Below are 26,297 nucleotides of genomic sequence, written 5' to 3' on the forward strand. Positions count from 1 at the left end.
GATCATCGGGTCATAATGAGGTAAACCCGTCAAATGGGCTCAATCCATACAGGGTAGCACATTAACAGGAACTCATTGCAAAAGGCACTGGAATGTTTGAAGTTTAACAACCAAATGAAAGCACACAAGTCAATCTTGGAATACAGCACTTTAGGGGATGAAGAATAAACTTCAATATACAATTGGAGGAAGAACATTTAGCGGCAGTGATAGATCCTTTCCCCACTATCAACAATATATGATGAAGCACAAAAACAAAATCCAGTTCCTTCAATTTCAGAATGTGGTGGTTTTACTGTACAATATACTGTACATACATGAGGATCGGTACAAAAGTAATGCCTCTTGTTTATCAGTTCGTAACCAAAGTGTCGTACCTGAGACCGCTAAAGTCCCAATTCGGGAGGTCACAAAAATCGCCGAAGGAACTACGGTACCTTGCATAGCACATAAATAAATGTACTGTACTGTAGATTGGCTATGAGGCATTGTTCATAGTATTTTTTTTTGGATACCAGGTCGAAGCTCGTGGAAGAGCTAAGAAGTTAAGTGTTACCCAAGTGTTACCGAAGAAGTGAAATTAGATGTTATTCGTCAAATGGGTGTTGGTGAAAGTACCGATGATGTTGCCAGGTTAAGTTTGCCTCCGACTGAGATGCGTGCCATCTATGAAAATGCCGACGTTCATTGAAGGAGGCGGAAGAAGAGGTACCGCTGACTTTGACCGCTTCTGGAAGAGCTTTATTATTATTTAAATATGTCTGGTAACTTTATGATTTACACTCGTACTAAAGCCATTCTGTCCAACTCTAACTAACTCGTCCAGATATATAGCAACAGTACAATCATTCCCACTCTTGTTTGTAATCAGACTATCTGGATAAATCTTGTAAATCAGCATGTTAAAAAAGTTACAGTAAACCATACAAATAGGATAAAAAAAGTGACAGTTAACGACACAAATATCATCAAAAAAGTTCTAGTTAACCACACAAATATGATCAAAAAGGTTAGAGTTAACCACACAAATGTCATCTATGTAACGACACGTACAGTGCATTCAGAAAGTATTCATACCCCTTCACTTTTTTCACATTTTGTTATGTTGCAGCCTTATGCTGAAATCGTTTATATTCATTTTTTCCCTCATCAATCTCCACTCAATACCCCAAAATGACAAAGAGAAAACAGGATTTTAGAAAGTTTTGCAAATTTATTAAAAAGAAAAAACTGAAATATCACATTTACATAAGTATTCAGACCCTTTGCTATGACACTTGAAATTTAGCTCAGGTGCCTCCCATTTCTCTTGCTCATCTTTGAGATGTTTCTACACCTTGATTGGAGTCCACCTGTGGTAAATTCAATTGATTGGACATGATTTGGAAAGGCACACACCTGTCCATATAAGGTCTCACAGCTGACAATGCATATCATTATCAGAGCAAAAAACAAGCCATGAGGTCGAAGGAACTGCCTGCAGAGCACAGAGACAGGATTGTGTCGAGGCACAGATCTGGGGAAGCCTACAAAAAAAATCTCTGCTGCATTGAAGGTTCTCAAGAGCACAGTGGCCTCCATAATTCTTAAATGGAAGAAGTTTGGAACAACCAGGGCTCTTCCTAGAGCTGGCCGCCCGGCCAAACTGAGCAATTGGGGGAGAAGGGCCTTGGTAATAGAGGTGACCAAGAACCCGATGGTCACTCTGACAGAGCACCAGAGATCCTGTGTGGAGATGGGAGAAACTTCCAGAAGGACAACCATCACTGCAACACTCCACTGATCTGGGCTTTATGGTAGAGTGGCCAGACGGAAGCCTCTCCTCAGTGAAAGCCACATGAAATCGGGTTGTTGGTCACCTCTCTTACCAAGGCCCTTCTCCCCCGATTGCTCAATTTGGCCGGGCGGCCAGCTCTAGGAAGAGTCCTGGTTGTTCCAAACTTCTTCCATTTAAGAATTATGGAGGCCACTGTGCTCTTGGGAACCTTCGATGCAGGAGAATTTTTTTTGTAGGCTTCCCCAGATCTGTGCCTCGACACAATCCTGTCTCTGTGCTCTGCAGGCAATTCCTTCGACCTCATGGCTTGGTTTTTGCTCTGATATGCATCGTCAGCTGTGAGACCTTATATAGACAGATGTGTGCCTTTCCAAATCATGTCCATTCAATTGAATTTAGCACAGGTGGGCTCCAATCAAGGTGTAGAAACATCTCAAAGATGATCAAGAGAAATGGGAGGTACCTGTGATAAATTTCAAGTGTCATAGCAAAGGGTATGAATACTGATGTCAATGTGATATTTCAGTTTTTTCTTTTTAATAAATTTGCAAAACTTTCTAAAATCCTGTTTTCTCTTTGTCATCATGGGGTATTGAGTGTAGATTGATGAGGGTAAAAATGAATTTAAACGATTTCAGCATAAGTCTGCAACATAACAAAATGTGAAAAAAGTGAAGGGGTCTGAATGCACTGCACGAGACAATATTTTAGCGATTCCAATTTTTTTTCTCCTTCATCAGTTTCTGCATAAATGCAAATTCACAGAAAATAAGAAAAATGTCCGCTAGAAGGGAGCTGCAATTCCCACCCATGGGAATACCTTTAACCTGTTGAAATATTATCCCACAAAAGGACACAAAAGTATTAAATGAAATAAAATTAACAGCATCCTTAAACTTCTGCTTATCAAAACAATGAAAACTGGAGTATTTCTTTTTAGAAAAGAATGTTCTATCAAAACTGACACATAAAAAATTATTAAAAACAGCTAAAAACCTTGTCAATTACTTTGCAGAGTGAATCCCTTACTCGTGCTAAATCCAAATTTGTATATAAAGTTGCAAATAAAAAAACCTCAATTGACTTGATATTGAGGCATCTAATCCTATCCAAGAACTCCAAAGTAGAATTAATGCTCCAGAAAGTGTTAATACCAGAATGCTTCTCAATCACGAAACAATATTTCGTAAACTGTTCCCGAACAACTTGTAAAAAAACCACCTTTAGATCTGGGGAAGCCTACAAAAACAATCTCTGCTGCATTGAAGGTTCTCAAGAGCACAGTGGCCTCCATAATTCTTAAATGGAAGAAGTTTGGAACAACCAGGGCTCTTCCTAGAGCTGGCCGCCCGGCCAAACTGAGCAATTGGGGGAGAAGGGCCTTGGTAATAGAGGTGACCAAGAACCCGATGGTCACTCTGACAGAGCACCAGAGATCCTGTGTGGAGATGGGAGAAACTTCCAGAAGGACAACCATCACTGCAACACTCCACCGATCTGGGCTTTATGGTAGAGTGGCCAGACGGAAGCCTCTCCTCAGTGAAAGCCACATGAAATCGGGTTATTGGTCACCTCTCTTACCAAGGCCCTTCTCCCCCGATTGCTCAGTTTGGCCGGGCGGCCAGCTCTAGGAAGAGTCCTGGTTGTTCCAAACTTCTTCCTGTCCTGTCCCGAACAACTTGTAAGCCTGAGTTAATTATAACCGATAACTGTTTGGTGGTACTGTATGTTCTTGGGGTATCGATGAAATACCTTGGCCGAGATAGAATCGTATAAATTAGCATGCAAAGCTAACATTTACAGTGTTGCAAAGAAGAATAACCCACCTAGATGTATCTAAGTAGTGTCGAATATCTGGGTAAGATCATATATGTGTCTCCATACGAGGGGTGGAGCTATGCTAATTCGGTAGGGCTTAAGGATAAACCCCAGTGTGTAATTGCCCTGCGATTTTTCCCTTCATTGTTATTGCATCAAACAGGACCACCGTTACAACTACAACGATCGCACTGTAAATGGACTCATTCGCTCAAAACGCCGCCAGGGCTAACCAACGCCCAGCACATATGCCGATCGGCACGCAAGCCCTGCCTCACGCCCTTCGAAGTCATCCGAACATTCCCGAACGGAGATTGGACTCCGCCACGACTCGTAACGAGGAGGCCACACCCCGGCCCCCGTGATTGATGGATGTGCGATGGGATGATTGAGTAGAGCTCGGTGATTGGAGAGTGTGTGACGTCAGCGTGGATGGTTCGAGAGCTGAAGGAGAAAGGGACGTGTCTTGCCATCTTGGTCTCTCGGTCGTCTGGTTCTGGCTACGTGGCGGACGGTTTCATTTGTGCTTCGCGTCGCTCAGCTGTTCTGGTTCGGTGCACTGGTGCTAAGGAAGAGCAGTGTTAGCCTTCTTGGCAGGTTTGACCTTGAGAAGAAGGTGGGGGCGACAGTTCAGTCAGTTTTTTTTTTGTGATCAATGTTAGCTCTGACATGAGCCTCGACCTTGATTATAAAAAAATTTAAAAGACCAAAAATACCCCAAATACCATAAATACCCAGAAGACTGAAAAGACCCTGAAACCCAATGGACCCAAAGACCCCAAGGATCCAAAAGACCCAAACAACCCTGAGGACGCAAATGACCCAGAGGACCCAAAATACCCCAAGGAATTAGAATAACTCCAAGGACTCTGAAGATCCAAAATACCCCAAATACCCAAAAGACTGTTAAAGAACCAAAAGACCATGAAGACTCAAAATACCCCAAAGACCCTTAAAGACCCGGAAGACTGAAAAGACCCTGAAGACCCAAAACATCATGAAGACCCAAAAGACTCCAAGGATCCAAAAAGACCCTGAGGATCCAAAAGACCCAAACAACCCCAAGGACCCAACGACCGAGATGACCCCAAAGACCCAAAGGACTCTGAAGATCCAAAATACCTCAAAGACCCAAAAGATCCAAAATATCCCAAAGAAAGACCCTAAAGACCCAAAATATCCTGAAGACCCAAAATACCTGGAGGATACAAAAGACCCTAAGGACCCAGAAGACCTCCAATGGCTCTGAAGACCCAAAATACCTCAAAACCCAAAAGACCCCAAAGACCCAAAATATCGAAAAGACCCTAATGAGGAGGCCACACCCCGGACCAATGGGTCCCAAACACCCAAAATACCCAAAAGACCCTGAAGACTGTGAAAGACCCAAAATACTCCAAAGACCCTGAAGACTGAAAAGAACCAAAATATCCCAAAGACTCTTAAAGACCCCGAAGACCAAAAAGACCGAAAAGACCCTGAAGACCAAAAAGGCCCAAAGAACCTGAAGACCGAAAAGACCCCGAAGGCCCAAAGAACCCAAAGATCCTGGTTACTGAAAGGATTGAAAACACCCAGAAGACAAAGTCCCAGAGACCCCGAAGACCCCAAAAACACCCGAAGACCGAAAATATCGAAAATACCCTGAAGACGCAAAATACCCCAAACACCCTTAAATATCCCAAAGACCCAGAGGACCTAAAATACCTAATTACCCGATAGATCCAGAGGACTCAAAAGACCTTGAGGACCCAAATGACCCAGAGGACACAAAAGACCCAATGGACTCTGAAGACCCAACAGAAGAGTAATTATGCCTCTTGGAATTGTAGACGGTAGCTTGCAAACTGAGCCTCAAGGTCGGTGTACAGAAGCGGTATTTTTGTAATCACAACAAGTGAATCCTCTTGGATTGCGCTGAGGTTCGGGCATGGAATTTCTAGGAGGAAGTATAATTTGTATGCAATGAAAGTACATGTAATATGGGATCGAGTAAGATCGAGTAAGCTTCACCAGTGCGCGTGCGCGAATTTACGTCACGTCGGCAGCGAGAAGGCGTTCCCCAACACGAACCAATCAGGAACTGCCACGCCCACTTATATGATCTCAGAATTCCTGTGACAGGAATTAGCGTTACACTGGCTGGAAGTCATTCGCTAGAGGCGCTTCCTCAGCGCCAATCACCAGTGCGCGTGCGCGAATTTACGTCACGTCGGCAGCGAGAAGGCGTTCCCCAACACGAACCAATCAGGAACTGCCACGCCCACTTATATGATCTCAGAATTCCTGTGACAGGAATTAGCGTTACACTGGCTGGAAGTCAATCGCTAAAGGCGCTTCCTCAGCGCCAATAAATACAAGGCACTGGGAAATGAAATTTGCTGCACGTAATGTGCAATGCACACAGAATAAAACGAGTGTTCATTTGCGTCTGTATGATGTCTAATAAATGAAGATGATATGAGCACACCTGACACTAGACTCAGACTCCAGACTTTGGCATGCTCACGCAGCTGTACCATCAAAAACTGTTCAAACCAGTCATTTTTGACGGGCTTTATACTAGTCTTCATATAACTGAGTGCGCGCACTGGTACTATGAAAATACACAAGTGCTATTTTGAAAACCCAAAATCATGGTTTTCAAAATTTGAAATAAATAATTTCTAACAACCATCCAAAATAATTTCGTATATTATTTATTCTTGATGTTAAGTAAAATGAGTGAAAATGTGTCATTTGTAAAACAAAAATTCTAGTAACCATGAGTGTTTTTAGTGAAATATATAATATTTGACCTTTGGGATACGACTTTTGACACAAATTTGTTTCTTTTAAAATAAACAAAATTCCTTTTATAGACATCTATCTATGATATAGGACAGTTTTAATTTATGTGATTAAATCTGCAACAATATGGTACTACAGTCACGTGAAAAAGTAAGTACACCCCCTGTAAAGTTTTGACTTTTTCAACATACAGCTATTTGATCTTCATTTCAACAATATTGATAGATAAAGGTGATATTGTAGCGGTTACCGGAAGCATGACACAATTACCGTGCACCGGCCGATGACGCAACCGGCGAGCGGTCACGTGTCCGGACTCGCCCGGGCGTGTCCAGACTTGCCCTCTCGGGCGAACACTCGCCTTGCATACCACGCCCCGTCGAGAGGCGTGACTTACCTATTTTGCATACCACGCCCCGCCTGAGAGGCGTGGCTTTTGTGTGTTCAGTTTGCGTTATAAATTGCCGCCCGTTCGAGGGGCGGATTGAGTGTGCTTTTGAGTTCTTTGGTTTTGAGCTAAATAAATAGCTCGGTGAAACTTCGTTCCTGTGTCGTCCATTTTGTCTGGCTTTATCGTGCGAGCACAACTCCCACAATATAATATAACAAATATCATGAAACATTTACATTTTGTAGTCCATTGTATAATTTAAATAAACATAAATGCAAATTTCGCATGTGGAAAAAGTAAGTACACCCTTGGCTCTAATAGGTGGTATTGCCCCCTTTGGCAGAAACAACCTCAAGTCGGCGTTTCTTATAACTGTCGACCAGTCTCTGACATCGGCTGGGAGAAATTTTTGCCCACTCCTCCATGCAGAATTCTTTCAGCTGTGCGATGTTTGAGGGGTTTCTTGCATGCACAGCTCGTTTCCAATCCCCCCACAACATCTCGATGGGATTTAGATCTGGGCTTTGACTTGGCCATTCCAGAACCCGCCATTTCTTTCTTTTCAGCCATTCCTTGGTGGATTTACTGGTATGTTTAGGGTCATTGTGATGTTGCAAGGTCCACCTTCGGTTGAGCTTCAACTTTCCGACATGGCCTCACATTATCCTCAAGCACCCTCTGGTACAATGAAGAATTCATAGTGGATTCTATGATGGTGAGCTGCCCAGGCCCAGTATCAGGTTCTTGTGGTCAAATGCTGTCTTTGGTTTTTGCCAAACATGTCTTCTGGTACTGTGGCCAAATAGCTCTACCTTTGACCCATCTGTCCAGAGCACATTGTTCCAGAAGTGCTGGTCTTTGCCGAGGTGTTCATTGGCAAACTTTAATCTTGCCCTGATGTTCTTTCTGGACAGCAAAGGTTTCCTCCTGGCACACCTCCCATGTAGATCAAATTTGTGCAGCCTCTTTCTGATGGTAGACTCGTGCACTTTGACATCAACAGTGGCAAGAGCTACCTGTAGGTCCCGTGATGACATTCTGGGGTTCTCGAAGACTTCTTTCAGCATCTTGCGGTCTGCTCTCGGGCTGAACTTGCTGGGGCGGCCTGGCCTGAACAAGTTGGCAGTTGTTTGGAATCTTCTCCACTTGTAGATAATCTTCCGGACAGTCGAATGATTGATTTTAAATTGTTTGGAGATCTTTTAAATCCCTTCCCAGACTCGTAGGCATCTCTAACCTTCTTTCTGAAGGCATCAGAGAGCTATTTTGATCTAGGCACGGTGACGCCGCACACTTTTTTTTTTTTTTTTTTTGTATACTGAATCGAGGCTCGTGAAAGAGCTAACATTTATTTCACAAACAAATCAACCAGACAAACAAAATATACAAAAAGAGGGAGCGGAAGACAAGATGGGGAGAGAAGGGGAAGCACACAACCACAACATTTGAGAGCAGGGAGAAGTGTGGGAGGGAGAGGGCTTGGGGGCAGGAGGTGTGGGAAGGGGAGGAGGGGGGGGGGGGGGGGGGAGAGGTATAAAACACAAGGGGACCGAAATTAGTTCACCGAAATTCACCGAAAGGACCGAAATTCACAACAAAGAGCAAACCAAACTAAATGTCTGAGGTATAAATAAGACAGGTTCCTCCAAGATCCTCTCTAACGATGTTCTCATCATTTGCACCTGAGCTGGTGCACCTGATTCTAATTTTAGGTATTTGAAGTAGTGATAAATGTAGGGGTGTACTTACTTTTTCCACATGCAAAATTTGCATTTATGTTTATTTAAATCATACAATGGACTACAAAATGTAAATGTTTCATGATATTTGTTATATTATATCACCTTTATCTATCAATATTGTTGAAATGAAGATCAAATAGCTGTATGTTTAAATATGTTGAAAAAGTCAAAACTTTACATGGGGTGTACTTACTTTTTCACGTGACTGTACTTCTAAGATGAGTCCTCTGGATGATCCTTGACCCCTAAATGACATTAAATGCAAAAATTTTGTAGGCCTCTTTTTGGCTCTTGGCAGGCAGACGATAACGACCCATGTTAATTAATTAGGAGAATAAATCCATAAAGCTTGCCTTAATAAATTCATTGCGATAGAACAAAATCAACAAAGGGGAAATTCACGAACAGCAAGGCCTTCCAATTTAAATAAAATAATGATTTTAAAGATCGTTTTAAAATCCCGGAAGTTTAGCGCTACTGAAACAGGCTTATACATCAACCACTCTTATACACTGTGATAAGATTACGCTGAGTCACATTTTAGGATATGGAGGCTTGATTGATCACCATAAAATGCAGCGACAATCGGCTTCGTACATAGCCATATTAGCAGCCTCTTCTTCACTTGATATGCACACTCCCACATGTCACGCCCTCTAATGCTATATATCGATATATTCCATAGTTTTATAAAGTATGATGAAGGCAATTTGTGTTGTACAGTCTTCAAGTGTATTATTAAATTTAAATATAGATTTAAAGGCATATAAATAAATTTATTCCAGATTTTACCACCGTTTTACCCAGCGGCTATTGTTTCAGACGCTTGTATAAAAGGACAAGGAGCCGGTGTTAGTTCAGGTACGCCATGTTGCAGTGTTGCACGCCCAGGCGCCTTTCCTCCGCTATACCATCCAAGGGCTGTCCATGACAGGGAGGTGGTGCTAACTCAGCCACTCTCAGGTCTATGCAATTGCGGCGATACAGGGCACCTTCTGCATCCACAAAATAGGAGAGCGGGGCAACTTGTTGCACACAGGTTCCTTCCTACTTACCAGAAACCCACCTGTCTCCAGGCAGTGGTTTCATGTAGATGTACTCACCAACATTTAACTCGGGTAAGTCTCTGGCTAACCTGTCATAGGTGAGCTTGGATATCTGATTTTTTTAATGCAGTTTCTCCATGACACCTGGCACGACACAAGGCTCAAGCAACTCGATGGCCACAAGGTAATGGCGTCGTCAGCCTTCCTGGCATCGAGCGCTGCGCTGGGCTGCTATCCATGCCCTCCGTCAGTGTGTTCCTCCATGGAGTGTGGCCTTCCAGGGGTCATTGCCATCACATGCTTTCTTGCAAAGGCACTTCACTATTTTGATGGCAGAATCAGCTTTTGGCGTCGACTTTTGGGTGTCATGGAGAGGAGGTGAGATGCTCAAATTCCCATTCAATGGCAAAGCGTCAGAACTGCTCGCCTGGAAATTGAGGCCCATTGTCAGAGATCACAAGGTCAACTGGATGTGCGAACTGCGCCTTGCATCGCTGGATTATTGTCTCAGCAGACAGGTCTGGGAGCAGTTCAATTTTCAAGAAGTCATTCAAAGTAGTGATCGACCATCAGGAGGCAGACTTTCCCCGTGTACTTGAATAAGTCCATGCTGATGGTCTTACAGGGCCGTGTGGGCAACTCTTGCAACATCAGTCTCCTTTTGCGGGTCATGTGCATATTAATTGCATACTGAAATCTTACTGACAAAGTCTGCTGATCTTTGCTTGCATGCTTGGCCAGTAGAGAGCATCGCGTGCTTGTCTGTAGCACGCTTCCCCTCCACTTTGGCTGGAGTGGAATCGTGCCAGCACCGCTGGGTGCAGTGATTTTGGTATAACTCTCTGACCTTTGAACAGCACGCCATTCTGCACATCGATTTAATCTCTGCATAGCCAGTAATCTCTAACAGCAAGAGATATCTCCTCTCTCTGGTCAGGCCATCCGGCCCAGACAACAGCTTTTAATGCTTGTAATTATTCATTCCTGTCTGTGTGTTGTCTCATCTGAAGCAGGTGTGATTTATCCTGCTTCAGGATAAATTTATTTCATCTGCATGATTTATCCACTTCATATTGTACTGCTCCTGCTGTATGCTACAAAATGTGTCGTTCAAGTTCCACACTGGTAGTCCTGACCGCTGCTGTTTCCCTGCTGAGAGTGTCGCTGAAATAGATCTTCGGCCCAGGCTTGTACACAACCCTGAGGCTGTAGTTCAGAAGTGTGAGCACCATGCTCTGGAGCTGCTTGGGTGTGCTTAGAAAGGGCTTGCTGAAAATGGAAATGGACAGCTTGTGATCAGTCTTTGCCGTGATCACTTCCCGGCCATACAAGTAGTGTTGGTAGCAATGACAGGCAAACACTATGCTCAGGTATTATTTTTCGATCTGTGCATATTTTGCTCCTTCAGCGTTAGCGCCCTTGATGCAAATGCAACTGGTTGTCCCTCTTGCAGGAGGCAGTAACCAAGTCCATTTTGGCTTGAGTCACTTCGTATGGTGACTGGCTTTGAGATGTCATAGTACCATGCAGGCATGGTGGTGACCCGGCGCTTTATTTACTTCACTGCAGCATCGAGTTTCGCCCGCCAATGCCATATCACATCCTTGTCCAGCAGTCTCTTCAATGGCTCATAAACCTCAGAGGCATGACATGAATTTGTCAATGTAGTCACATAGCCAATGAAACTTTGGACTGCCTTCACGTTTGATGGGTGTGACATTTCCAGGATGGCCCTCACCTTCAGGCCATTTGAAGACAGCACGCAGGCATGGAAATGGACCTTTGTCACTTTGAACTGCTGCTTCTTCAGACCAAGTCTTCATTTAACCTGTGAAGTGCATCAGTCCCAAGTGCTCATATGTGGAGCATAACAACAGTGGTTTCTGAGTGGTCTCCACAATTTTAAACTCAAGCCTGTGTGGTTGTCCATGTATTACACACTGTTTTGAAAAGTCCCAGGGACTTCATCAGCTTGCCCGAATAAAACTTCATCTCGTGTCACTTGGTAAGAGTCGGGTTTTATGTGCTAGATTCGCCGTGTCTTTTCGGCTCATGACGTCGCATGTTGCCCCAGAGTTAAGTTTGCATTGTTGGAACTTATTATGCAGTTGTAGCGTGATGAATCATTTTCCCTCTTGACCCAATGCACCCGCTTGTGCAAATTACATTGCCACTGTTATTGTCTTCATCAGATTCAGTATTCTCCACCCTGTGTAGCTGCTCTGCTGTGGGCCTTCCCATGCTCTTAAAGCATACTTTGGTAAAGTTATTAGCTCTGCCACATTTCTTACCATAGGCTGGACAGTGTTCTCTTCCTTGTCTGTGTGCATTGCCACAGTATTTACATGTGGCACAGTTGTCTGTCAACATGCTGGGAGGGTGATCGTTGTACTGTTGTCTTGCTGTGACATCAACACTGTCGATCAACGGCTTTTTCTGCTCCATTGCTTTCGTCTCCATGTCCATGGGCTCCGCGCCGCCCGGTACGTCTTGATGGCCGCATTTAGAGTGAAATCATATTCCCTCAGGGAGCAACGGCGTGTACTCATTTGCAACGTAGACAAGGATTTTGTCTCAAATCAGCTCGTCTTTCAATAAGCCATATTCACACAAGATGCAGCTTTTTCTCTTAGGCACGTACAAAAATTGTCAATTGATTTGCCCTCTTCCTGTTTACAGCTGCCGAACACGTATAGTTCACAAATCATATTTCTCGCTGGCTTGAAGTATGTCTCTGATGCAACTACTATAGCTGTCAAGTCTTTTTCCTGCTCGGCTGTGAGATTTAAGTTATATTTATATACAGTACTTATAGAAAGTCTACACCCCCTTTTCAAATTTTTCACCTTTTGTTGCCCTATAGCCAGGAATTAATTAAATTGTATTAAATCAGACTTTTTCCACCTTTATTTACACATTGTAACTCACAACTTCCAATTGAAAAACAAATTCTCCAAATTTCAGGAAATTAATTAAAAATACAAAACTAGATTATCTTGGTTGGATACGTGTCCACCCCCCCCCCCCCCCCCCCCCCCCGAGTTAATACTTGGTGGAAGCACCTTTGACAGCAATTACAGCTGTGAATGTGTTTGGATAGATCTTTGCCCATTCTTCTATACAAAACTGTTCAAGCTCAGTCAAGTTGCGTGGGGAGCATTGGGTCAGGGCTGCGACTGGACCATTTATTTATTTGTTCCTTAGCCACTTAAGTGAAGTTTTGGCTGTGTGATTATGGGTCGTTGACATGCTGAAAGGTGAACTTTCGTCCCAAATTCAGCTTTCTTGCAGAAGGCAGAAGGTTTTCCTTGAGGATTTTTCTGAATTTTGCTCCATCCATTTTCTCTTCTATCCTGACAAGTTCCCCAGTCCATGCCAATAAGAAACATCCCCATAACATGATGCCGCCACCACCGTGCTTCACAGTAGGGACGGTGTTCTTTGGGTGATGTGCTGTGTTGGGTTTGCGCCAAATGTAACATTTTGCATTTAGGCCAAAAAGTTCCATCTTGGTTTTGTCAGACCACAAAACCTTTTTCAGGCTTCAGAATCTCTAGTGGTTTTTCTGCAAACCTCAAATAGGACTCAAGGTCCTCTTCATGGCCTCTCTGATTATTCGCCTCCTTGCTTCGTTGTCCAGTTTGGAGGGATGACCTGATCAAAGCAGGGTCTTGGTGGAACCATGTGCCTTCCACTTCTTAATGATCGCCTTAATTTAATATGCTCCACGGTATATTCAAGGCCTTTGAAATATTTTTATACCCATCCCCTGATCTGTGCCTTTCCACAACTTTATACAGGCAGGTGTTTTGAAAGCTCGCTTGGTGCTCATGGTTGAGTCTTTGCTGTGAAATGCACTACCCAGCAGAGGAAACCTACAGGAACAGCTGATTTTATTCTGAAATAATCAGAATCATTACAATTTAACACAGGTGGAGGGCAATTAACTTGATGTGTGATTTTGAAGGTGATTGGTTACACCTGAGCTAATATACAATTGCTATTGTAAGTGGGGTGGACAAATCCAACCAAGATATTCTCATTTTGTATATTTAATTAGTTTTCTGAAATTTGTAGAATTTTTTTTCACTTGCAAGTTCTGGGTTATGATGTGTAAATAAAGGTAGAAAAAAGTTTCATTTAATGCAATTTCATTCCAGGCTATAAGGCAAAAAAAGGTGAAATTTTTGAAAGGGGTGTAGACTTTCTATAGGCACTGTACATAACGACATTCGCTGCCCATCACCCATCTCAGAGTTGCCACTTGTACTTCCTCTGGCTTGTCATTCAGGCTGGCTGCAAGTAAATAATCCTCAAATTCAACTCGAAAATTGTTCCAATTACTACTCCAATCACCACTCATTTTCATCGTGTCCAGGGGTGGAATGTCGGCAGCTATGTTGGCCAAGGCCTATCTATGCCCGTGGCGTTTCAGCACAGCACGCTGCAATGGGAAATCACAGTCTTCAGTAATCTACTCACTTTTGCACACATGATGGTGCTTGAAGGAGTCCGTTCCTTAATCGGAGTAACTTGCATCGAGCCACTTCTGTCATCATGTTTCTGACACTTTTATAAAAGGACACGGAGCCAGTGTTAGTTCAAGTAAGCCATGTTGCGCATTCAGCCCACCCGGCTTGGAGGCGACTCCGGAGGTACATATACAGTATTGCCATGCCATAATCATCCACCAGGCAGTTATGAAACAAGCTAACACCAGAAACAGCCATTACATCACCCTATCTAACATGTTGCATTAGTTTGTCATGCCTGTTGTATGTGTCCATTATGATGTCCTTAAAAACAGCAAGTTTCCTGTTTGGAATGATTGTCAATTTTGTTTTACTGCCAGGTAGGCAGACAGAGTGAAATATTATCTCGCCCCTCTTTGCTCATGTGTGATCGGGACAAATTCAGAGCCAATTTACAGTAAAACAGCAAACTTGTCTTTCTATTCCTGTTCCGATTCGTATTCAAAATATAACATTCAATATAAATAAGCTGCTCTTCGATCCATAAACTGATAAGACAGACGGACTGACAAGAACCAATTGCTTAAACCCTGCTTTTGGCTTAGTGGGGTATTAATGTGTGACAGAGGGACGGACGCTGCTCCTTTGAGTAAAAGATACATGTATTACAAAGGCATAGATTGTTTGGCAGAGATGTTTTTGGGTCAACCCAATAACCACCCCATGGTATCTACTGGATGGTTTTGGAGGGGGGAGAGGGGATGGGTGGGTGTGAGGGGGAGATTTCATTTCCAACCCCCTACTCGGGAGGATGCTTATTGGAAGCGGTGGCAAGGGGAGAGGAGGGCAGAAGGGGGATGAAGGCGTTTATTGGAGGAAATACGCAATACATCTCAAAAGTCAACTGACAGAAGAAGAAGAAGAAAAAAAGGGCAGCGCAAGGTTGGAAAAGGGAGTTGATAATGCACCTGCTAGCTGAGGCCCAGTCAGGTGATGCAAGCCTCCTCCCGGGTTTTCTGCCATCTGTCGTACCCAACCGGGTCCTGTCTGCCAGTCCATCCACCGATCGAGAGCCTGGTGACATTGTGGCAACGATGGGAGATGCTGGTTCTAGCGAGGAACTATCTTCCATGTTATCCTCATTGTGATCTGCAAATATCTTCTTGGGCATCTCCTTGAACTGATATGCCAAACGCTGCCCTTCGACCTTCGCCAAAATGCCTCGCTGATAGTAATATCTGTGTGAGCAAGGTAATCCGAGTCAGATTGCGCAGTATCTTGTTTACACATGCACAAAAACAACAACATCATCATATGGAACAAAGTGTATGCATTGCAGGATATACCGCAAAGCACGTCCCATCGTCTCGTAGTTCATGTCTGGCTTGTTCTTACACTGCCCCCAGAGGCGTGAAACCGCTTTGGAGTCAACAAACTTGAAGATACCCTTGTCACGTTCTGTCCACTTGATGAGGCGTGGACACGTGCTCTTGTCCTGTAGGAGTGACAGTAGGAACTCCCACAGGTACGTGGTGTGCCCTAGGAAGAACATGCAAAAGCACGCACCCAGTAGAGTCAGAAACACTCTCCCTCAATGCAATGTGCTGAAAGCTTTGCTGCTGTGTCACACCATGACATGTTCTCTGGATATTCTGAGGGGAAATTTATCCAACTACTAATTTGCAGACCTTTTTACTTGCAAAAATCGAAGATTTTTCAAGTATATTGGTTTGTCTCATGCGTTATTCCGTCTGTCTGTCTACCTGTCTATTTGTATGTCAGTCACCTACAGGTCACAATTTTCAACCGATCTTCACGAAACTTCACCAAATGGTAGAGTTGGTCATAAGCAAGAAGCCTATTAATTTTTGGGTCAAAAGGTCAATAGGTCAGCATAGGCCAAAGGTCACCAACTTTGTCAAATGTCTAAAATCCTCAATTTTCATCTTGAAATTTGAAGAGGCTTTGCATATCTGGTCACTAAATTCAACCACCAACTATTTTTGAGGTCAACAAAGGCCAAGTTTCTAAAATCCTCAATTTTCAACTGATTGACTTGAAATTTTAAGAGGATTTGCATACCATGTCACTGAATTCAACCACCAATTATTTTTGAGGTTATCATAGGCCAACAACTTATTTTAGGGATTTCGCAAGTATCGTGCCATGTACGACATATTTCTTGTTTTTTTGTTGCTGCATTTTTGCCTCTGCCATCCCAACCCCATTTGGAACCTCGTGAGGGCATGGGCAACTTGTTGGTGATGATTAAAGAGCAATGTTACTGACCTTCCTTCTGTTTTTTCTTGTTCGACAAATTTGTCGAACAACAAGGTGAAGGAAGACTGCGAGTCCTCCGGTCTAAGGAAGAAAGGCAAATGAGAGCTTGGTTTTAAAATGGAATGAAAGAAGGTTTATAAGAGTGTGTTTTTCAAGTGAACATCGCAAAGTACCGTACACATTTAAAAAAAAAAGTATTGTTTTAGCTATGCATGACAGAAAGCAACAGATGAATTCAAGGCCGTCTTCAAAGCAACAAAATAATTTGGAGTGACTAAGAAGAGGTTGAAGGAATTCCAGAGCAAAAAGAAGAGCAATTTGAATAGGCAAAATCAAACTTGAAAAGATCAAAAAGAAGACCAAACTTTCACGCAACCTTAGGTGCAGTGTTGTTGGGCTGGCAGAATAGCCTTGAGGTACACACACTGGCCTCTGAGCTATCTAGCCTGGGTTTGAAACTCAGCCCAGCTATAAACTGTCATCCTGGTGTTTCACAAGCATGTGTACAGTGCATTGTCCCTTAGATGGACGTTAAACTGGGCATCCCGCCCACCATCATTAGTTGGTGGCCGTTAAAGACCTCATGATGTCCTTCACAAAGAGGAGGCGAGCTATCGCTGGAAGCTGAAAAAATTACAAATTCCTATCCTAACTACTGCTGGAAAGGCAATGGCAAATATAAGCCTTGCTCAAGAAGCTGCTTTGACTGCACCGATGCTCTGTGAAAAGTATGGTACATCAGAGCGAGAGAGAGAGAGAAGTGCAGTGTTACCAGGATATATAGATTACACAACGATGTATATTAAAATAGATTTTGATGCGGACTCACTGATACGGAGACACTTCCTCCTGCACCATTTGGGTGAGGCCAACAAGAAACCTAAAGACACGGCTTCAAAAAATGTCCATGGCCTGAGTGAAGATGCTTACTCATGGTACAAAATGTTTTAGTATCATCCCTAAAAACTATGGATCATTTTCCCCACACAAATTACATCCATTACAGGGGGAACTACATGGTATTCATAGAATACTTACCCCGCACAATCAACTTGGTGCGAGCCAACTCTTCTGTTTTTTTTTTCCCTTTCATCTGATATGGCTGCCAGACCACGTGACAGATGACATCATACATTTATATTTTATAATATAATTAATTGTTGTGCAGATCATGCTCAATAAATTTCAAACCAATCGGATTTCAAACTAAAGTGTTGCACTTTCGAATTATGATGTAAAAATTGAGGCACCAATGACGTCATCGTTAACACTTATTCCCCATGCGGAGTTCTTTACAATGAGCCAGGTTTCAATTTTTTCCATGGAGCGGTTTCGGAGATATGGATAGAGGTGCAACATTTTACTGTTTTTCCCCCTCGATGGCGCCTGTACCACGTGACCAATGACGTCATAATTATGATGAAAAACAAATTGACAGGAGTTCCTATGGTGAAAATTTCCCGTTCATCGGACCAACAGTTGCAGCGAAAAAAATTCACACTGATTGGATGAAGCGTTATACTTGTCAGATTATGACATCATAATAAAGGTCCCGATGACATCATCATTAACAAATTGTCGCGTCCTTACCGATGGACCGGTCTTGGACGGATGACCAATCGAGCTTACCTCCGAGGCGTTCAGTCAAACAATTGCAGATCCTCTTTATACGCGCGAGGAGTAGTGGAGGGTAGCGATGCTTACCTGGACGGACGGAGTGAAGCGGGATTTCCGAACCACCAGCAATTAAACGGGACAGGACGAGGAAAGTTCAACAATTAAAGGATTTAATAAAAACTAGAACTGCCACTTAAAAACTGCTGGCAGTGATGACCGGTTTACTCGCACCCACTTTTGATACAACCCCACTTTTGATACAACCCCACTTTTGATACAACTCCACTTTCATTGGACATGCTTTGACACAACCCCCTTGGATACAACCCCGACACACACACACACACACACACACATCCCCCCTAACCCCACCCACACCCCTCCCCCCAAACACACACCCCTCCAAACACCACACACACACACCAACCAACCCCCCCCCCCCCCCCTACACACACACACATCCCTCCACCCCCACACACACACACCCCACCCCCAACACACACACACACACATTCCCCCTACCCCCCACCCACATAAACACATGCACACATCCCCCCCACCCCCAACACACACACACACACACGTATCCCCCCACCCCTAACACACAAACACATGCGCACATCCCCCCTCCCCCCACACATACACACACATCCAACTCCCCCTCCTCCACACGCACACCCCAACCCCCCCCCCCCCACCCCAACATCCACACATATCCACCCCCCCCCCCCACACACACTCACCCACAAACACATCCACACACATGCACATCCCCACATCCGCACACATGCACATCCCCACACACACAAACACATCCCCACATGCATACACACACAAACACAAATCTACAGACCCCCCTCCCCCCCCCCCCGCCTACACACACACATCCCTCCACCCCCACACACCCCCCCCCGACACACACACACACACATTGCCCCTACCCCCCACCCACATAAACACGTGCACACATCCCCCCCACCCCCAACACACACACACACACACACACACACACACACACACACACACACACACACACACACACACACACACACACACCTCGTTGTTTCATTTCTGTTCCTCACAATTCATTTTCTCTCTTTCACACACACACAAACACACACACACACACATTCCCCCTACCCCCCCCCCCCACCCACATAAACACACACACACCCCCACACACACCAAACCCCCCCCCCCCCCACACACACACACACACACACACACACACATCCCTCCCCCCCCCCCCCCCACACACACACACACACATCCCTCCCCCCCCCCCCCCCACACACACACATCCACACATGTCAATCCATGCACTGATTGCAGAAAAGGCCATTTAAAAAAGAAAAATTAACCTGAAATTGCAGACAGAATTATTTATTTTATCTGAGAAGCCAAACGATTCTTCTTCTTCTTTAGTGGACCAAAACTTTGTGTGAAATGCGATCGAGTTAAAAAAAGTCAGAATTTGAGCAAATCTGTTTTATTCGTTTGTTAATAGACCTCATCTATTGACAAATCCTCAATTGGAATTTCATTTGAGGTTGAAATGACCGCGGGAGATCGTGTGATAGTGATCATGTCCTGGCAAGACAAAAGGGTGTGTTCTTCTTCTTTAGTACCTCAAACTTTGGGTGAAATGCGATCGATTTTAAAAAAGTCAGAATTTGAGCATATCTGTTTCATTCGTTTGTTAATACAACAACAACAACATGCATTTTAAAGGCCATTTTCCCTGCTAGAGCGGGGGTTAGCCTTGCGGTCCCCATGACAATCTTCTCCATTTTGCCCTATTTTCTGCATCTCTCCTTGTTAACCCCCTTGCCCGCATTTCTTCTTCCACCATCTTTAGCCAAGTCTTTCTCGGTCTTCCCCGTCCTCTACTTCCTTCTACATTAACTTCCATCACTCTTCTCAACCAGTCACTTTCATCCTTCCTCAACACATGACCAAACCATCTCAACCTGTTCCTCTTCACAGCATCAATCACAGGCTCTATTCCCATCATCTTTCGCAATTCATCATTTGTCTTCCTCTCTCTCAACGATACTCCACACATCCGTCGAACCATTCGCATTTCCACCCTTTCCAACCTTCGTTGCTGCTCTACGTTCATTACCCATGTCTCGCTCCCATAAATCATAACACTTCTCACACATGCAGCATACACCTTTCCCTTCAGCTTCAACGACAGTCCCCTCATCATCAGCACGCCACTCAATTCCCGAAACTTCTTCCATGCACATCTCACTCGAGCAACCGTTGCCGAGTCTGATCCACCTTCTCCATTCAGCATGTCTCCGAGGTAGCAAAATGTTTTCACACCTTCCAGCTTCACGCCGTCTCCAAGATCCAACTCAACATTTCCTCCATCTGCAGCTCCCTCTGTGCACACCTTACATTTGAATGTAGCTGCCACACTGGTTAATGACCCTCTCAGACCACTACATTTTTGATGAACCCACTCAGCGCACATTGTACACTGAATGGAGTTCACTCCGACACCCTTCCTACACACAGCACAGGGCCACTTCCCAGTTCTTTCCACCTCACCACATGCTTTACCACTTGCCATCACCTTCGTCTTTCCTATATTCACCTTCAGACCTTTTGTCTCCATACATTCCTTCCACGTGTTCATCTTTTCCTTCAGTCCATCCATACTTTCCGCAATCAACACCAGATCATCTGCATACAACAACTCCCACGGTAAACCCTCCTTTACGTTCTGAGCCAGCACCTCCATCACAGCTACAAATAGTCGTGGACTTAGTACCGACCCCCTGATGCATTCCCACCTTCACCTCAAACTCACCACTGTTCCCGTCCTTCGTCCTTACAGCTATGCGCGCTCTTTTGTACATTGCCATCACTACTCTCATCAACCATTCCTCCACTCCTAACTTCCTCAATGCCCATGTCAATACTTTGCGTGGAACCCGATCGAATGCTTTCTCCAGATCAACAAACCCAAGAAACAACTTCTTCCTCTTCTCCATGTACTTCTCCTGCAACTGCCTCACAATGAAAAGCGCGTCTGTCGTTCCTCTTCCTGGCATGAATCCAAACTGCATTTCGTCGATCTTCACTTTCTTCCTTATCCTCCTCTCCAACACCCTTTCCAATACCTTCATTCCATGCTCCAATAACTTTATCGCTCGGTACGAGCCACACTCCAGAGGGTCACCTTTCCCCTTGGATAGAGGGACGAGGGTACTCAGTTCCCAATCCACTGGAATGCGGCCTTCTTTCACCACCAGATTACAGATCTCTGTCATTCTCTTCACACCCCAACTTCCTGCTGCCTTCAACATATCTCCCACAACTCCCGTCGGCCCTCCCGCTTTTCTACCCTTCATTGCTTTTATCGCTTCCTCAACTTCCTTCTCAGTTATCTTCTCTGCCGGTCCTCAAACTGGGTTACTCTCTATGTTGCCATCCCATTCATTCTCTGTATTCAACAGCATTTCCATATATCTTTTCCATCTTCCTTTAATTCCATCTGGGTCGACAACAATTTGTCCCACTTAATCCTTCAAGCAACTCACCCCCATCACATCACACCTCTCTTTCGCTATCTGCTTTGCAATCCTGAATACTGCTTTCTGACCCTCTTCCGAATCCAAGCGTTCTCTGAACATTTTCCTACATGCCTCCTGCGCCTTTGCTACCTCTTTGCAGCCTTCCTGGCTGCCTTATAACTTTTATGCTCTGCTGTTTCTGCTCCCGTACCCTTCGCCTTCTGCCACTCCTTGAACTTCTTCCTCTTCTCGTCAATCCTCTTTCCAACTTCATCATCCCACCACCATGTTTCCGAGTGCCTCGGTGGTCCTTTTGTCCATCCTCACCTCACGAAAGGCTTCGACCAACCTGCGGAGCATATCCCGAGATGATGTTCACCAAGAGCTTTCCAATCATCATTTTCACCATCATCAACCTATCACTCACTCTAGTCACACTCACCACACTGTCTACAAACTCCTCAGAAAACAGGACACCAACACCATTCACGCCCTCCGGGCACCCTTGCCACACAAACTTGTATTTCTGTCCCTGCCTACCCTTCACCATTCTCACACCACTTCCCTTCCATCTCGTCTCTTGCACACAACATATGTCCACTCTTCTTCTGACCAATACTTCCACCACTTCACCTGATCTCCCTGTCATTGTCCCTACCTCACCAACGGCTCCCAACAGACTACCTTTCATTGACATCCAACCACTTTCAAGCTCAACCACATCATCCTCGACCCTACTCAGCCTCTCTTTTAATGCCTCCCTTACTGTCACCTCTTTCAACCTCCACACCTTCATTCTCGGTTGGTACTTCACCCGCCGAGCTCTCCTCGCACCTTTCACCCTTACGTCGCAGACAACCAAGTGGTGCTGTGAAACAGCCTCCTCCCCCGGGATCACCTTTGTGTCCCGGAGGTGCCCCCTATCTCGCCGACGCACCATCAGGTAGTCAACGGTTGTCGTCGACCCACCTGACGTGTATGTAACAAGCTTATTATCCTCTTTCTGGAACTGAGTATTACAAATCAACAAATCAGCTCCATCAGCAAGCTCCAAAATCCTTTCACCTTCTCCATTTCTCACACCATATCCGTAACCCCCATGAACTCCGTCAAAACCATCCATACTCCTTCCCACATGTCCATTTAGGTCTCCTCCTACCACAACAACTTCCCCATCTTTCACGTTTTCCATCAGCTTCTCTATCGCACACCAGAACTTGTCCTTCTCTTCATCGCTTCGACCAACCTGCGGAGCATATCCCGAGATGATGTTCACCAAGAGCTTTCCAATCATCATTTTCACCATCATCAACCTATCACTCACTCTAGTCACACTCACCACACTGTCTACAAACTCCTCAGAAAACAGGACACCAACACCATTCACGCCCTCCGGGCACCCTTGCCACACAAACTTGTATTTCTGTCCCTGCCTACCCTTCACCATTCTCACACCACTTCCCTTCCATCTCGTCTCTTGCACACAACATATGTCCACTCTTCTTCTGACCAATACTTCCACCACTTCACCTGATCTCCCTGTCATTGTCCCTACATTCCATGTCCCAAACCTCAGAAACCGATCTCCACTTCGGGCTGTACCCTGCCCACATGTAGTTGTAATTGTCATGGTTCTCTTTTTGAGGCAATGTTTTTATGGCCGGATGCCCTTCCTGACGCCAACCCTCTTAGTCGCCTCTTACGACACGCAGGGATACGGCGTACCTATTCTTATCCAGGGTACACACTGGGAAACGTTTAAAACATGGAAATTCTGGGGGGGAGGGGGGGCGGCGTCAGCATCACGGCTGCGGTTTAAACATATTTAAATAAATATTTAAACAAAACCATGAAAAACAATCTGGGAAAAGTCTCTAAGTGAGAACGTGGATTTGAGAAAGCAGTGGACTTAGTTAATAGACCTCATCTATTGACAAATCCTCAATTGGAATTTCATTTGAGGTTGAAATGACCGCGGGAGATCGTGTGATAGTGATCACGTCCTGGAAGGACAAAAGGGTGCGTTCTTCTTCTTTAGTACCTCAAACTTTGGGTAAAATGCGATTGATTTAAAAAAGGCAGAATTTGAGCAAATCTGTTTCATTCGTTTGTTAATAGACCTCATCTATTGAGAAATCTGCAATTGGAATTTTATTTGAGGTTCAAATGACCGCGGGAGATCGTGTGATAGTGATCACGTGCTGGAAGGACAAATTGGTGTGTTTCTTCTTCTTTCAACAATAAAGACTTATAGCTTCGAGACGGTACATCCAATCATCTTGAAATTTTGCACACTTCTTCCGCTTGATGAGAGCTACATTGCATTAAATATTCAAGTCGATCCATGCAGTGGTTCAAGAGTTACAAGCTTTTTAAAATTTAACTTCCATTATTTATTGCGGCCAAACCATGTGACTTATCAAAACGTCTCAAGTAACGTTGAAACATACCCCCATGAGGAACATTTGTGTAAAGTTTCCACTCGATATCCACAAATTATGGAGGGGATACCATTTCTAGTTTGAGCTTTAAAACGTCATAACTCTGAAACCATGTGTCGGATGACGACGTGCTTACCGACTTTTTTGTTCATCATGGGTATGTGAATATGCATGCCAAGTTTGGGCTCGATCCGTTCAGCCGTTGGAGAAAAAGGGGTTTTTGTGTTTTTCACGAAAAACAAGATGGCGGCCGAACCATGTGATGTATGACTTCAAAAATTTTTGCATTCTGAGTTTTTTTAAACTAAGCATCTGGGGAAAAAATCCCATTTTCGGGGGAGAAAATTTTTTGTTTGACGAATTCTAACCTCTTAACGTTAGCATTTTTAATATACTCGATACACATGTCTTTTGTTCCCATTGAAGAGTTCTTTAGAATGAGCCATTCCTCAAATTTTTCCATTGAGCCGTTTCGGAGATAGAGGGGAAAAGTTGAATTTGTTTCAACAAATGGCGCCCACACCACGTGACCTATGACGTCATAATTAGCATTAAAAAATTCTAGGATCCGAGACGATCATTTGATGAAAATTTCCTGTCAATCCGACCAGCGGTTGCTGAGAACATTAATTATGAAGTTTTCGGAGGTGCAAAATAGGGCGGAAGAATAATAAGAAAAACTCTAGCAGTAATTAATAGGTTTCCTCTCCATTTCATGGAGAGTAAACCTAATAATGCCAGAAACAAGAAATGCACGGTAAACTAAAATCCTAAATCGAGGGACCCTCCATACGGACTCGTATACAGACAAGGGAATGATAAAGAAATAAAATAATGTTCTTTGTATCGGCCAGCACTCAGCTCTGGTCTACGAGCCTTTTAGGAATTTGATGGTCGTATCCACGGTATAACCATCCTGTGCGGGAAGCACACAAGATGGCGCGGATTCGCACCCGTAGCCAGCCGCCGGCATGAGGCAAATAGACGGATCGCCTCCTTTTGTTTGCTCGCTATCTCCTCCGTCTCCAAAGAGCACCACCATCAACCAACACCCCCTCCTCCGATGTTGCAAAGGTTTCCCGAGCTCCACAAGTTCTCCTCACGAGCGCACCCGAGACAAAGCGTGACCACCCACGACCAAAACCAGGACCAAGAGAGAAAGAAAATGTCGGGACACAGTTCTTTTGTTCCCTGGGCTCTTATGTCATCCGATGACGTCCGCACGTGCTCCAATCAGCGAGTCCATCTCATCACTCTATGGCCGTCCTGACCAATCACTAGCCCGTGGGGCGGGCCCTTATTCCCCTTCTGGACACCCAAAGAGAACATTCCCGGGGTGGAGCTCCATTGCCGATCGGCAAATGTGTGGTGGGTTTCTGTCGGGCTTGTCGGTGTTGTAATGTGCCTGAATTTGCTTCCTGACAGCCTTCGTCTTATCGCAGGCCGATTTATTATAACCACAAAGGTCAGATCACAGAGGTAGAACGGACAGGGGGATTTATTCTTATTCCCTAAGCTACATAGCACAAGAGCCACCCTCCGTATGGCCACACGTCACACTTAATCCGAACACACGGAACCGACTTATTTACATCAAGGTGTTCTGACACGACAGGAGCATGGTATTCTATACACTTCAACTTGGACTGAGGTATTGCATTGCCGAACCCCCTCACAAACGTAACAATACCTTATTCCCCATAGGGAGTACCTTCAATTTTTTCTATGGAGCGCTTTCGGAAGATAGAGAGGTGCAACGTTTTTCGTTTTTTCCAAGATAGTGTTTATACCACATCACCTAAGACATCATAATTATCATAAAAATATACAGGAGGCGCACCTATTGTGAAAACGTTGTGTCCATCAAGTTGATGTTTGATGTGTCCATCAAACAGTTGCACAGAAAATTAAAAATTTCATCCTGATCGGATCAAGTGTTATACTTGTCGAATTATGACGTCATAAAGACGACACCAATGACATCATCATTAACATTAACATATCTTATTCCTCATCGGGAGTACTTGGCAATAAACCATGTTTTAATTTTTTTTCCATTGAGTAGTTTCCTAGATATAGAGGTGCAACGTTTTTCCAAGATGGTGTCTTTACCACGTGACCTATGACGTCATAATTATCACAAATTTTATACAAGACGTGGCATTCCTATGGTGCAAAATTGTGCCAATCGGACCGACGCTTGCCGAGAAAATGAATTATAAAAATGCAGGCATGTATGTACACCATACGTATGTGTCACACGTACGCACACACCCAATCGCTTAACCCTGCTTTTTGTTTCGTGAGTGCAGGGTAATTATATGAAATAAAATAACAAAGATATATGGCTTGCTATAGCTGAATTTCCCAGCAAAGCCAATGACAAGTGTTTGAGA

The 26,297-nt window shown here is 44.3% G+C and overlaps 1 protein-coding gene across 1 annotated transcript in view; it reads right to left on the reverse strand.

Annotated features, from left to right (window-relative positions):
* LOC137439226 (ETS-related transcription factor Elf-1) overlaps window positions 1–26,297 on the reverse strand; it is a 121,869-nt gene that overhangs the window by 1,814 nt on the left and 93,758 nt on the right. The window contains exons 7-9 of the mRNA XM_078767932.1: window positions 16,326–16,397; window positions 15,383–15,575; window positions 15,005–15,274 (exon numbers count right to left, since the gene is read on the reverse strand). Coding sequence (XP_078624058.1) covers window positions 15,005–15,274; window positions 15,383–15,575; window positions 16,326–16,397 — 535 coding nt within the window. The remainder of the gene's footprint in view (window positions 1–15,004; window positions 15,275–15,382; window positions 15,576–16,325; window positions 16,398–26,297) is intronic.

The sequence above is a fragment of the Myxine glutinosa genome, chromosome 14 (genome assembly GCF_964187855.1).
Source record: "Myxine glutinosa chromosome 14, kmMyxGlut1.1, whole genome shotgun sequence".
Lineage (NCBI taxonomy): Eukaryota > Metazoa > Chordata > Myxini > Myxiniformes > Myxinidae > Myxine > Myxine glutinosa.